The sequence below is a fragment of the Lactuca sativa genome, chromosome 5 (assembly GCF_002870075.4).
Source record: "Lactuca sativa cultivar Salinas chromosome 5, Lsat_Salinas_v11, whole genome shotgun sequence".
Lineage (NCBI taxonomy): Eukaryota > Viridiplantae > Streptophyta > Magnoliopsida > Asterales > Asteraceae > Lactuca > Lactuca sativa.
Genome location: NC_056627.2, coordinates 169,817,451 through 169,829,814, shown reverse-complemented (window position 1 = coordinate 169,829,814; position 12,364 = coordinate 169,817,451). Strand labels below are relative to the sequence as shown.

At 33.1% G+C, this 12,364-nt stretch overlaps 1 protein-coding gene across 1 annotated transcript; it reads right to left on the bottom strand.

Moving 5' to 3' along the window:
* Positions 1 to 9,387: 9,387 nt before the first annotated feature.
* Positions 9,388 to 9,804, bottom strand: LOC111891343 (polyubiquitin 12-like). Its single transcript, XM_023887397.1, has one exon. It carries the CDS (start codon positions 9,802 to 9,804, stop codon positions 9,388 to 9,390), a length of 417 nt encoding a protein of 138 aa, XP_023743165.1.
* Between the last annotated feature and the right edge of the window lie 2,560 nt (positions 9,805 to 12,364).

Here is a 12,364-nt window from a genome sequence, read left to right as displayed (position 1 = left end):
TCTCACCTTTACCTCATGGTCTATATAATCTCTCAACTCATCATCCAACTCATATTTCATCTACCCATGTTTTACCCAACATATTATGTAGATATAAAAATACATATACAGTTTAAATCATATAAAACTTGCATAAAATCGTTCATCCAGCATGAATAACAAGTATACGGATAATATGCACACATAACACGTAATTTATATAAAACACTTCATATCTATGTGTAACATGAAAGGGACCATGCACTCACTTGAAAATGTGGTGATTCCGAACTTAGACAGCGCTTTGCTTCTTAAAAATAATTTTTTTCGACGAAACCTAGTATTATTACAACTAGAGTTTAGTCTATTATTCGTCGAGACTAATTAATAATCTTGCTATTATTACTATAATAGAAGCGTTAAATAATACTTATATAACCCATCATAATAGCCCAAGTACTTATTATAAGTTTCTAATAACGTTACTATAATTAAGTAAAAGCTATATTTAAAATAGCATAGACGTAGCTCACTTACAACGGGTTTTATAGAAAACTGGGCTTTGCTTGGAGTAGTGTTCCTGAGCCGAAAATCTCTTCTTCTCGAAGTCGTCGAGCACTCCGAGGCTTCTGCCTCGTGCTACGGAGGTTCCCTAGGCATTTCAGAGGGTTTCGGGGTTAGAGAGAGGTTATAGAAAGAGAGTAAAGAGAAGAAAGAATGAGAAAGGTGTGAAGAAAATGATGGTGGGAAAGGTTCTATTTATAGGGTGAAATATGGCTGAACTTGGTGCCACATGTCACCATGTGGTGGCAAAACTTGGGGAGAAAGCAATGGCCAAGATTTTGCCACGTCACCCATTTTCGCACAACACACTTCCGAATTCTAAAATCCATAACTTTCACATACAAGCTCCGTTTTTGACGCTCTTTATATCCACGTGTAGGTAAAAATAAGATCTACAACTTTCATTATGACTCTGTCGGCTAATTCTTGACCGATCCTAAATTTAACAGTAGAAGGAGATTATACTGCTAAATGTCTGCATAAAATTCATAAAATTCATAACTTCTACATACGGACTCCGTTTTCGTATGTCTTTTTATCGTTGAGTTCCTATTAATGAGATATTAAACTCTCATTTAGATCGTGTAGGCCAAAAACCGCTCGAACTAAAATTCGAGTTTCGAGCCGTGCACTGCTATGCCAAATATTAGAAAATTCACAACTTTCTCATACGAAGTTAGATTTGGACGTTCTTTTTTTTGTATGTTCTCGGTTTAATGTATAATAAAAATTTTGTTTAGATCACTAAGGCTAAAAATTCCTCTATCGTAAATTCACTATTTACGTCTCCCGATGTCGTGTCGGTTTTGCAGTAAAACTTCAACGGGCCATAACTTCTTTGTTATAACTTGGATTTCGGCGTTCTATATATGTACAAAACCCTTGAGACGTATTCTACAACTTGGTTAAGATTATTTATTCTAAATAATCATTCATAAAAACTCATTTTTTACGCTCATTGACTATATATTGACTAGCCAGATCTGCGGGCGTTACATAATTTTATATATACATCCAATGTGACTAATGGGCAGATAGTGTCCAAGATGTAATGGATCTTTGATCTTTGGAATGGGCCGATAGTCTCCATAATTTTATAAACGAGGAGTTGCATCCCCGGGCAATTCGGCCATGAACTTCAAAATATCTCACAAATTGAATGATATACGTCTTGATGATGTCCCAATTATGTTTGATAGCCTTAAGTGTAAAACCATCGGGGCCAGGAGCTTTATCTGCTCCACAACTCCAAATTGCAGCTCTAATTTCTTCTTCTGAGATAAAAGAATCCAAAGCGTGGCATTGATTCGATGATATAGTTGTAAACAGATTGCTTATCAGTTTCGGCCTTACAGGCCATTTCTCGTGAAATTTAGCAGCAAAAAAACTATGGACCTCCTTTTTAAAGGTTATCGGATCAGAAGACTAGGGGCCATTAATATTCAGACCATGTATCCTATTTTTTCTGTTTTTGCTTTTGATCGTACCATGAAAAAAACGGGTATTCTCATCTCCATCCTGTACCCACCTAATCTTGGCCTTCTGTTGTAGATCTAATTTTGCAAATCTCTCCAGTTCACATATTTTTTGTTTGCAGCCTCTTTTGATTAGGAGTTCCGATTCGGATAATGTTCTTGACTCATCCAACTGCACTAGTTCCTCGATTCTTGCTTTTGCATTAGCCAATTCTTTCGATTCCTGTAAGGATTCTGTGAGTCTCCATTTACGGATTGCTTTTTTGACATAGTTTAGTCTTGATTTAAGAAACATGTTAGGAGTACCAAATCCCAAGGGTGGAGCCACCATAGGGCCAGAGTAGGCCTAGACCCACCCTCAAAATTTTAATTTTTTTTATTTTTATTTTTTATTTTTTTTTGCATTCAGAATTAAAATATTATTTGGTTGAAAGTTATTTAAAATATATTTGTAGTTCAGTTGGTAGGACATTGTATCTCATTCCTAAACACTCAAGTTCAATTCTGTTCTATTACATTTTGGTTTTTTTAAAGTAACATTTTGACCCTTCATATTTAGAATTCAATTCTTTTAGTAAGTTAGTTTTCAAATTATATATATTTCGCACGTCAAGTTTTATAAACTTGCGTAACTTCATTTTTAGATAATTTTATTTAGTTTTTAGTTTTTTTAGATTTATTTTTCTTATACATAAAAAAATTGTATTTTGAGGGCTATATTCACTTTTAATATAAAACCTTCAAAATCAATGGGCTCTTTCTCTCTCTCTCTCTCTTTCTCTCTCTCTTTCTCTCCTTCTCTCTCTCTCTCTCTCTCTATATATATATATATATATATATATATATATATATATATATATATATATATATATATATATATATATATATATAGGGAAAAGGGAATATACATTACAACCCCACCTAAGCTTAGGTACTAAACCTCTTGAAAATACATTGTTTTACTATATAAAGATTACGGTTAATGGATTCACGATTAATATTTCAAGATGTAAATTCAAGATCAACACAATAGGGTTTAGGGTTTAGAGTTTAGGGTTTAGGGTTTAGGGTTTAGGGTTTAGGTTTATGTTTAAGGTTTAGGGTTTAGGGTTTAGGGTTAAGGTTTAGGGTTTAGGGTTTAGGGTTAGGGTTTAGGGTTTAGCTTTAGTGTTTAGTGTTTAGGTTTCGGTTTAGGGTTTAGTAATGTTCACTTGGATGAAGTATTAAACGATAATTGAGGAAAGAAAACGAAGATGATAAAATGATAATCAGAGAAAGAAATGTTATGGAGAATGATATATTTACCAAGTGAAACCAAACCGGTTATATTTATGATGTTAAAACGACATATTTTAAAGGCTTAGTAACTAAGCTTAGGTGGAGATGTAATGTATATTTCTTATCCCCATATATATATAAATTATTTTGTAAGGACCACCCTAAATTTTTTTTGGCTCCGCCCCTACCAAAGCCCACAAAGTTATACCATGCGTTTGAATATATATATATATATATATATATATATATATATATATATATATATATATATATATATATATATATATATAATATAGAGGTGTGTTCAATTGAGAAAATAAAAAAAGTTGAGAATGGGGGAATCATTCTCAGCCACTCATTTATCTAAGAATAAAAAGACACGGTGGCAAACTTGTAAATATGTTAATAACCTTCAATGTCAAATACGTAACTATAGAGAATTTGATAGCAGTTCGTTCATCCTCAAAATTTCTCCTCCAACCTTCAACAATCATCCAAATTTCTTCAACTAAACCATCATCAATGTCATCCAATGTTAATCAATCATCAATATTCGTAGCTGGGAGGTTCGTCGTTCAAGACAAATTCGAAACCCAAATTCATCAATTTCATCAATTTGCTAAAGTTTGGAACTGGAATTTCCTAGATTCGCAAACGAAATCAGTTGGAATCGGAATTTCTTCGTTGTTCATGAAATTGGAATCAAAGTTCTGGACTCGCAGTCACGGTCGACATTGAAGGACTCAGAATCGGTACTCACAGGTTCCCAATCAGATTTTTGGAAATCAAAATCAAAATGAGAAATCGATCAGACATAGGTGTCGCATTTGAAGTCGAAATCGGAAGTATATGTTGATTTGGAATTGATAATTTGATGTTTTTAACATTTTTAAAATAGTTATCTTGTATGCACTCCAACTGTTTGATGAAATGCATAAACTAAATTACCACGTTATATTCATATATGAATATGTTTTCTCACTTGAATCTGTATATGATTATTAAAACAAAAAAACGAATATGCAAGTCTGCATGTTATTCATATGTGAATAACATATACTGTGTAATATTCATAAGTGAATATATAATCTAAAATTCACAAGTGAATATACTATGTATTATTCACATGTGATATACCATGTAATACTATGTAATATTCATATATGAAAATATTATCTAATATTCATAAGTGAATATACTATGTAATATTCACAAGTGAATATACTATGTAATATTCACAAGTGAATATACTATGTAATATTCACAAGTGAATGAATCGTCAAATATTTAAACACAAATAGAACAGATCTAAACTTAAACACAAATAATTACAAATTATAAATTTTATTATAAACACTCACAAACATTTTCAAATTCAAAAAAAAATGTAAAAGCATATCAAATTTTGGGAATAAACACACCCACACTCATGAACACGAACATACATGTCTTATTTCACACTCAAATACCCAACGTATTCAAAAACTTTTAAGAAAAAACTCACACATATACACATTTAATCATATGAAAGAGAAATTAAGATTCAAAAGCTACTTTTGTACATCAGAAACATAAACACATATACAACTTTATAAGAAAAACATCAGATCAAGAAGATTTGGTCGGCATAGTTCATTTTCGGTGGCGACGTCTTAGGGTTTCAAAACAACACCACATTGAGGTGTGCGGACTGGAGAAGAAGAAAGCATGTCGGCGGTTAGTGGAAGTCAATGTTGGAGTCAAACAGAGACTGTGATGTTTTGAGTAAGTATTTTAGCTATGATGCTTCTTAGAAACGAAGACACGAAGTATGGCTCTAGGGTTTTGTAGTGTTCATTAGCGCTGTCGACCCTCATGACCAAGCGTGGTGGTGGTGGACGTTGTGTAGATCCAGGCTTTAGGGTTTCTAGGAGCTGTCAACGATCGGTGGTGTTCAACGACATAGATATGGGGTTTGATGGTGTCAAAGAGAGTTGGTGGTGTTTAGTAACTGCGTCAACGGCGGGTGGTTGTGGTGAAGGTTTTTCGCTTATGGTGTGTTGGCCGTGTCTTGCAGGAGGTGCACTCGGTGGCTCGCTGGTGGCGGTACTGGCTGAAGACGGTGGTGACGATAGAGGGAACCTCTTAGAGGTTGTAGAAAGTGTGGTGAAAGTCTTGTAGGGAGATAGACAGTAGGACATCAGACATTTTAGAGGTGGAGGATTAGTATGGGATTGTGGGGCAGCTAATTGGGGTAGAATAAGTGTAGGATAAATTCACAGAGTGAAAGTTTAAGAGTGAAAGTTTATGTCTGACAATTATTTGGGTTTAAAAGATATGTGGTACATTGTATATTTTACATATAGTATTGTGTGTGTGTGTGTATATATATATATATATATATATATATATATATATTTGGGATAATGACTTAAAATGGTAATATATTTTTCGCTTTGTACACATTTGGTCACTGAGTTTTTTTTCATCCACATTTACCCCTTCAACTTGTTAAACTGTACACATTCATACCTTATGACCAGTTACTCTAGGTTTGTCTGGAAAAATGACTTAATAGGGTAATATATTTCTCATTTTGTACAAATTTAGTCCTTAATATTTTTGTACACGTTTAGTCCTTAATATTTTTTTGTTTCAAAATAAGTCATTTTTGTCTTTTTACTCATTCAGTACTTATGAATGATTTCATTATGTTTTTCTCATGACATCTTACGTGGGACAATCATTGATGAAGTGTGTGCGCCTGTTGATGTTTATGTGTAACGTCTCATTTTCACAACCAAAAAATTTCATTTTTAAATAAGGCAAAAGTCCCTAATTATAAATCCATTATTAAGATAAAATGTTTATTCCAAAATACATTTATCAAAAATTAGAGTAATATAAGAAACATGAAATCCTCAATACTGTTGATGAGTGTGTACAATCATGCATTTGCCTTTCCACGATCAACGATAGAACCTGAAAACATAAACAACTGGGTAATCGCAAAGTTTAGTGAATTTTCCCCAAAATACTCGATACAACAAACGTATTATCATGCATAACGAGCCCACACTCATCTGATTGGAATACAATGTCCCAATTAGTTATCAGACCGAAATGCCAACATGCAACAGGTCCAATCAGTTATCAGAATGGAATACCCAGGATTTGTCAGCATGCCGCTTAACCCAACCGCTCTTCTCGAGCCTCCGTGCCTACACCTTATAGCCGGCCCACACCATGTATCTTGGCCTACAACATATAACAGGACCACCTCAACCTATCCCACCACCATATGGCTATCCCAAGTAAGATGTCGTCAGAAAAACCTTAAAATATTATTCATAACTACCAAAAACAAAAATGACTTATTTTGTAACTAAACAAATATTAAGGACTAAATGTGTATAAAACTATTAAGGACTAAATGTGCACAAAGTGAGATATATATTACCCTATTAAGTCATTTTTACCGGCTAACCAGGAGTAGCCGATCATAAGGACTAAATGTGTACATTTTAACAAGTTGAAGGGGGTAAATGTGAACAAAAATAAACGTCAGTGACTAAATGTGTACAAATCAAAAAATACATTACCCTTTTAAGTCATTATCCCTATATTTTTTGATTGATCAATTTTATTTCACAAGGATCACCATTATTTTTTAATCACAACCATTTAAATAAAATCCAATGCATCAAAATCAAGCTCCTTGTTTTTAAGACTTTGGTCTTAAAAACTTTTGGACTTCTAATATGTATACGTTATAAAGTAGTAATATATATATATATATATATATATATATATATATATATATATATATATATAAGGGGTTGATTACAGAAGGAGAGATAAAGAAGAAGGAAGTGACAACATACCCTTAGAAATAACAAAAATCACATGCATTTTTCCACGCAAACACTAGGAAGTAATGATGCCCGCCCTAACCATAATGTACTCCGTAAAATTGTCAGCAACAACCTCAAAACCCCTCAACATCCTAACAACATTCTCTCTCTACAAAAATAAGACTATCACAATATCAGATGAAGACTTGCAAGGACAAAACATACGACCAAACATTCTCACCATTAACCCAAAAAAGTGGTTCTGCTAATTCTGAGGGGAACCGTTTCGATCAATCACGTGAATCTGACTATACTTACTCACATAAAAGGTGTAGTTATCACCAGTAAATGAATCCGAAAGATGAAAAAAGTGACGATATCCAACATCAAAGTGCTTCAGATAAATTCCAAATTTACTAATAAAGGGGACGAGTAATAATAGAACATTCCACCATAATCAGGATCCCATCATCAAGCTTAAACCTATAATACTTCTCATAACATTATGACTGAGAAGGAGTAGGCAAGATACTAGCAGGAGACTCCATGACAATCTTTTGAAGAAAAAATTAATGGAAGAATAAAATGAGAAGAATGAGGAAAAAAGAGTAAAATGATGAAGATCTGAAGAAATGGGCAGGAAAACCCTAACAATGGGTGACTACAACCGATGTCTCCCGAAAATTGCTCATGTTGTTCATGTTGTCAATCAGTTTCTTACTACTCCTACCTCTGTTCATTATGGAGTTGTACTCCGTATTCTGAGATATATTTGTGGCACTTAGTTTCGGACCCTCTTGTCTCCCTCGATGTTTTTTCTTGAGTTGTGTGCCTATAGTGATGTTGATTGGAATGATGATCGTCATGATCATAAATACACCACTAGATTTTGTGTATTTCTTTGAGAGTCTCTCATTTTACGGAAGAACAAGAAACTAGACGTTGTCTCTAGATCTTCCACGGAGGCTAAGTATTGTGTTATGGTTGTGACTTCATGTGAGATTATCTAGTTACGGTGGCTTCTTGCAAGTATGGGGGTTCACATTTGTTCACCTACTCCCGTTCATTATGAAAACAAAATTATAATACAAATTTCAAAGAATTATGTTTTCCATGAGCGGACGAAGCAAATTGAGATTGATTGTCACTTCACCAGTTATCACTTACAGCTTGGAACCATATCGCTTTCGTTTTTTAATCAACCTTGCAGCTTGCGAATATTTTTATGAAGGCTCTATCAGCATCTCAGTTTTATTTATTGTGTGACAAACTCTCAATGTTTATTGTTGTGGCATTGTGAGTTGAGGGGGTATGTTAGCATATATGTTGTTAGCCCACATGTTTATGGACTATTTAGGCTTTAGCCAATTAGGGTTTGGTCTTAGCTAGTATTTATTCTTCCATTTCTTCTTTGTAACCTTAACACTTTTCATTGAGAACCTTTTAATTTCTCTCTTTCAATAATCATATGGCAATTTTATCAGACATATATTCAGAGAGTTTCAGATCAACATGAAATTATTTTCATGATTGACCACCTGAAAGACGAAGGAGAAGCTGCAAAATAGACTCTTGTCAGATATTACAACAAGCCAGATTCCAAAAATCTGATACCTCATTCCCCTCTGTCTCCCTAATCTTTTCCTTAACATCTTTAATGGAGTTGGAGCTTTCCACCTCCAGCATGCTAGTCTTCCATGTCATAATCTTAACATAAATCTGCATATGATCACCTCCCAACCTCAAAAACAGATCCAATGTAGATTCTTTTTGGATTTTATAATAGTTCAAAGTTTGATGTTCATCTTTGAGGTTTTTTCAGCAATGAACAAACGATGGTGATGCACTTGAATCCCCTATGTGTCTTGAATCATTGCCTTTAAATTATCAACATGTCGATGAGCTAAAATAGGGCATGATGGTCTTTCCTATTAAAGTTGTAACAGAAATTAGCATACAACCTCCTTGCAACCACCAAATCAGATCCAATGTAGATTCGTTTTGGATGTTATAATATCTTAAAGTTTTAGCATCTTGGATTCCTCATTGGGAAAAGATCATACTTTGTTCATGTCGCGAAATCCTGTTTGTATAATAAATCATTGACTTCACATTATAAATGGTGTAAGAGCTCTCTACCACTAAAACAATGGTCTTCCCAGTCTGAATAGTCTTAAAAGAAAATTTGCATATCACCTCCTCTCGAACTTCAAAAATGTGCAATGTTTATTATTCTTTTATGTTATGATCCTTCAAAGTTATGACATTTTTGATTTTTTTTTCCCGGAAATAAACAAATGTAATTGATGCCATGGAATCCCCTCTATGTCCTGAATTTTTTCCTTCACATTATCAATGAATTCTATGCTCTCCACCTCTAGCGTAATGATCTTCCATACCAAATTCTTCACAAAAATCCACATATCATCTCCAAAACTCAGACTCAGGTGGAACGTTAATTTAGAGTCTACTTGAATGTTATAATCTTCCATTGTTCTAGGATCCTCGAGATTCTCCCCAACAATGATCCAATGCTCATAACAAAAAACCTTACCTTTATCGATAAAAAAAACACCGCAATTGATGCCTAAAGTCGTCGCGAATACTTTTAGCAATGACATGTCGTCACTATTACCTGGTAGGTAATACTCAATTGCCGTCAAAATTAATGTCATGTCTGATAGGTCTCATCGCTAAAAGCCTTAGGTGTCACTATTATCGTCGTCTATATTTATATTCCGGGCATCGGTTGAAGTTTTTTCCAGCAAGGCTTCCTGAAGGCAAGTGTCGTCGCAATTGGTTCATGTCGTCGCTAAAAGTGTTGCCGCTAATGCTTTTTTTTATTTATTAAAAAAGAACATTTTATATATGATATTAGTTTATATATTATAAAATGCAGATTTCATAAAAATATAGAAATAAATACATACCACATTACATAAAATATCAAATATACCACATTAAATAATTTATCTAATAAATCCAAAATAAACATCAAATATACCATCCATAAACTATATAATAAATCCAAAATAACATCATCCATAATATAAAACAAGAAATACTAAGCGTCTTTATCTGTTGGTTTTTGGAGAAAAATGTTAACATCCACATCCTACAAATTAAGTACATAAGTTAAAATATCAAACTAAAAAAACAAATTATTATTACTTAACAATTAAGTCGCAAACACATTAAGTCAATAACAATTTAACAACTTATCAAACCACTAAATGAATTAAGTCCTTAACTATTTAGCAAACTATAAAACCACCAAATCAATTAAGTCTTTAACAATTTAACAAACTACCAAACTACCAAATTCATAACAAATAAATTAATCACTTAACAAATAAGCAATGTATAAATGCATTAAGTTCTTAAAAATATTGCAAACCTACCAAATTATTTAATAGTTTAATAAGTACATGTGCTGGTTGTGGTGCTTGTGACTGTGACTGCCACTGCCACTAGGATGGAGCACTTGTACTAACTGCAGAAGGAGGTTTAGGCCCAATAACTCTCACATTCCCCTTTGAGCACCTTACACCTTCTCAAACATTGTGATTCAATCAATGGAGTCTGGATATGTGTTGCGTTCGTAAAGCAACCTTACTAACTAAAATATTATGTATTTCATGAAGATTGTCAATATAATTTAAAGCTAACACAAAAAGACAATAATCTACTTCATTTTTATGTAATAAAAACTTATATATTGGTCTTCAACTAACGGATCAACAAATTCCCCTTGTTTATTCACATGCCCATGATGAAATACTTCAAGTCTATCCAAATTCTGCTTAACATTACAATATATGTTATACTTGAATAAACATTGAAATATATGTTATAACTGAATAAACACTTTTGTAACTTATGTTCTTAAAACAAGCACTACCATAGTTGCACATCCCTCCATGATTCATAACTACTTGCTTCTTTCAGCATTCTTTATTTTTACTAGATCGTTTTTAGCTTCTGTCAAAAAGTGGTTAGTAGCATCACTCCAATGCTACATATCCATACCATCAGGGGCTCGAGCCCTTGCTGCCTCCACATCCTCTTGAAAATCAATAAAACGAGTTGGTGCATGATGTTTGCGGCCTCTATAGCACGCACATATCGGATTATTTAGTGACGCACAATAAACTGAAGCCATGAGTCCTTTTGAAATCGCTCCACAATCAAACCATGTCTAAAAAAAATAGAGAAGTTAAAAATAAATTAAAATTAAACATATTAAATGTAACTTTATAAATAATTTACCTAAAGATACTGGAACATGCCATCCATTTCGGCTTCAGAAACTTCTTTCCATTCATTCTTATCAAAAGTCATTTTGTGCCACATATACTTCCTAACCTCTCGAATGAAGTGTTTCTATACTTCCCAATTAGCAAGTAAGTATTTTTTGTCAAATACTATATTAAAAGGCCGTTTTTCATTAGCTTCAAAAAACTTATACATTTTTTTACTGACATGCCTCTTCGTTTGGGAGTTCCATTATATAAAAAAAATATTAGTCAAGATAATTTTATGTATACATACAATATGCAATACAATGAATTAAAATAAATCTTGATTACCATCGATCTGTTGATCACCAAAACCTCCACAGAACGGATGTGCTGGCTCGTCACGACCGTTACCTCCATGGACCATCACAACATCCATGAGATGGAGCAATGCAAACAAAAAAATGACATCTTAAAAAATTATAACACAATATGGATATATATATATATATATATATATATATATATATATATATATATATATATGTATATATATATATATATATATACATACATATAATATGATATGATTACAAAAAATACAAACCTTATTTTACTAAGTAAATCTTAATATTTTTTAATCATTCTCCCCCTCAGACACTTCAATGTCTGCTGACACATCACTATCATAATCAGAATCCTCCTCATCATAACCGGTCTCACAGTTAGACACATTATTGATGATACCCGTTGGTGGACCAACTTCAAAATTATCTTCAACTGATTGGGAATTTTGAAAGTACCGAAAAAATGTTGATTGAAAGAGTGAAACTAGAAGAAGCAATAATAAGAACGACATATGTTGAATCATTTTCAAAATTTTCAATGGGATCATGGTCAACATCATTAATTGGTAGATACCAAATTCTTCTATGATTAACGTTTTAAACAATCCACCGTTGGTTGTTATTTTCGTTACTTCGAGAAGGTTCTCAGA

Excerpts from the sequence above, each read along its gene's own strand:
- LOC111891343 (XM_023887397.1), bottom strand. The coding sequence starts at position 9,804 with ATGACATTAATTTTGACGGCAATTGAGTATTACCTACCAGGTAATAGT.